The sequence below is a fragment of the Meriones unguiculatus genome, chromosome 1 (assembly GCF_030254825.1).
Source record: "Meriones unguiculatus strain TT.TT164.6M chromosome 1, Bangor_MerUng_6.1, whole genome shotgun sequence".
NCBI lineage: Eukaryota > Metazoa > Chordata > Mammalia > Rodentia > Muridae > Meriones > Meriones unguiculatus.
Genome location: NC_083349.1, coordinates 17662289 through 17665091, shown reverse-complemented (window position 1 = coordinate 17665091; position 2803 = coordinate 17662289). Strand labels below are relative to the sequence as shown.

Below are 2803 nucleotides of genomic sequence, written 5' to 3'. Positions count from 1 at the left end.
AGAGCACAGCTGACTGTTAGTTGCCTAGCACTTATGTATTTGTCTACAACACAACCTTCACATCTAAGTCTTAAGGACCATTGGGGAAGAAGGAGTGGTGAAATTATGACCCAGAGGACCAAGATGTTTGCTGCAATGTTGTGTCTTCAATGTATGTCAGGGAAATCTATTTTACCATGAAATCCCAATGATATGGTTACTTAAACAAAACCTGAACAATGATGCCAGCTGAGATGCTAACATGGATGGTGGAAATCTGAGGAGATATAGGCAATTAGTGACTGGTGAGAGAGAGAATCAGTCTTCCCCAAGGACTAGGCCCTTAATTGGTTACCCAATGCCAAGTGGTCAGCTCTAAATGCACATAAATGTAAGTAACCCTAAATGGATTTACTGGGTTTTATTTGCATATTTGTTCATATACACGTAAAAACAGTACTAATAGAGAAAAAGAAGCCATGAAGTTGAGAGGAAGGGAGCACAGAAAGCATTGAAAGGAGGAAGGGAAATGATAAAATTACTATGCACATATATGAAATTCACAATGAATGTTCAAAAATCCAATATTTAAGAAATCAAACAAGTGTTGAAAGGAGATAAAAACCAATATTGAGAGGAACACAAGTCAACCAAGAGGAGATAGAGAGGTCAATAGGTCATCAGAGTTTAACCTATGACCTTGAGACAGCCCAGACCAGAAGTGAGGAGTTCGGGCGAGGCATTAAAGGTTTCTGAACATTCCAAGAACTCAACAGCTTCTGAAGGGCAGCAGCTATGTTCCCTCCCATAGTTCCCTTTCTGGCCACATCCTCCAAAGCCCCGTGCTCCCCAGCATGTGCCAGCCCTGCTACATTACTTCACAATGGAAGTTCTAGGGCCCTGGGCTCCAGGAAACCTCATGCATCTGGCCAACCGCTGCTGACACCCACCTGGGTGTGAGCCAGTTTTGACACGGCAGCTGCTGGCAAGCATTGCTGGTTCACATTGGACAAGATGGAAGGCAAAGCCGGGTCATATCTCATCACACACTGACTCAGCATCCACAGAGCATGGCAGTAATCTTCCTGAAAAATCTCTTTCAGAGGTATACTAAAATGTGGGATAAAATCAAATTTTTCAGATAGCTCACTTACAAAAACCAAAACAATTGTCCTGACCCTCCCACCCCTGCCAAACACCTTTACATCCCCAGGTCCCCTACCTACATCCCAGACACAACCAATGGGGAGTAGGCACAAAGCAGTGTCTACCCAGAGCTCCTGTTCATGTGATGGCAGCAAGCAGAGAGAGCTAGGAATATCCCAAATGCCCATGATATTTGGGGGGATTCATTTAACCACTGAGGTTCATGGCTTAAGGACACCTCATGATTCTACAAGGCATCAGGTGCAGGTCCCAGTACTTCTCCCAAAAGTGCAACAGTCAAACAGCTGTCCCTTGTGGTCAAACCTGTGATCCTGCAGGGCATCAATGTGAAGGCACTGTGCTGGCACAGGCTCAGCAGCAGGACAGAAGTCTCCTGAGTGCAACTTTGACATCCTTGTTCCTCAGAGTGTAGATGAGGGGGTTCAGGGTGGGTGCCACAGAGGTGTAGATGATGGACACCACCTTGTCCTTGTTCAGCGAGTAGCTGGATGCAGGGCGGATGTAGGTGTAGATGACAGTGGAGTAGTACATGGTAACCACGGTGAGGTGTGCGGAGCAGGTGGAAAAGGCACGTCGCTTGCCCTCAGCTGAGCGGATCCTCAGGATGCTGGCCACAATGAAGCCATAGGAGAGGATGGTCACAGAGAAGTTCCCTACAGCCAGGAACACATCTGCAGCAAAGGCCATGGCCTCGTTCAGCTGTGTTGGAGCACAGGCGAGCTTCAGCAGTGGGGGAATCTCACAGAAGAAGTGCTCTATCACATTGGAGCTGCAGAATGGTAGGCGCATCATCAGCCCCGTGTGCACACTGGTGTTAGTAAGGCTGATGGACCAGACAAGGCCAGCCAGGAATGCACACACCCTGGGGCCCATCCAGGCACTGTAGTGCAGTGGGCAGCAGATGGCCACAAAGCGGTCATAGGCCATGGCTGAGAAGAGCAGAAGCTCTGCCCCCAGAGACCATGTGAAAAAGAAGAGCTGGGCCATGCAGCCCCCATAAGAGATGGTCCTTCCCCAAACCATGCTGTCCAGTAGCTTGGGTAAGATGGTGGAGGTGCAGAGGATGTCCACCATGGCCAAGTTGACCAGGAAGAAGTACATGGGGGTATGTAAGGCTGGGCTGGCACTGACTGTCACCATAATGAGCAGGTTTCCTGAGATTGCAGCCATGTAGAGGCAGAGGAAGCTGAGGAGAAGTGGTACCCGAAGGTGGGGCATTTCTGAAAATCCCAGGATGAGGAACTCAGTGACCAGTGTTCCATTCATCACAGAGCTTGGGAGGCCTCAGGATCCAGGGCTGGTGGGCTTTCTGTGGTAGCTCTGAAAGTATCAGAAGAGGAAAGACATGCTCTAGTTCCAGTTTGTGCTATAGACCCAACCCAGGTGTGGTGAGGCCAAGCTAGAACCTGAATGCCAGGGCTACATGGGGTAAGAATAGAACTCTGTGCCACTCACTGCTGACGGTGTCATTCTAGGTGCAGGACTTCTAGGAGACTGATGTGCCCACTCATAAACCTTGGGGCACTAGGACCTTTGTCCACTGGGAGGGTTCTTTGCCAAGATTGCAAGAAAAATGGAGCAGGAACAGATATACTTTTTGGAGTGGAAGTCAGTCTGTCCTGGTAACATGGGAGAGGTGTGGTTACCTTCTATTCAA

The 2803-nt window shown here is 48.7% G+C and overlaps 1 protein-coding gene across 1 annotated transcript; it reads right to left on the bottom strand.

The window, feature by feature from the left end:
* Window positions 1–1497: 1497 nt before the first annotated feature.
* Window positions 1498–2412, bottom strand: LOC110563323 (olfactory receptor 13G1-like). Its single transcript, XM_021660365.1, has one exon. It carries the CDS (start codon window positions 2410–2412, stop codon window positions 1498–1500), a length of 915 nt encoding a protein of 304 aa, XP_021516040.1.
* Window positions 2413–2803: the final 391 nt, after the last annotated feature.

What these genes read in the sequence shown, in the direction of transcription:
- LOC110563323 (XM_021660365.1), bottom strand. Translation starts at nt 2,412, where the DNA reads ATGAATGGAACACTGGTCACTGAGTTCCTCATCCTGGGATTTTCAGAA.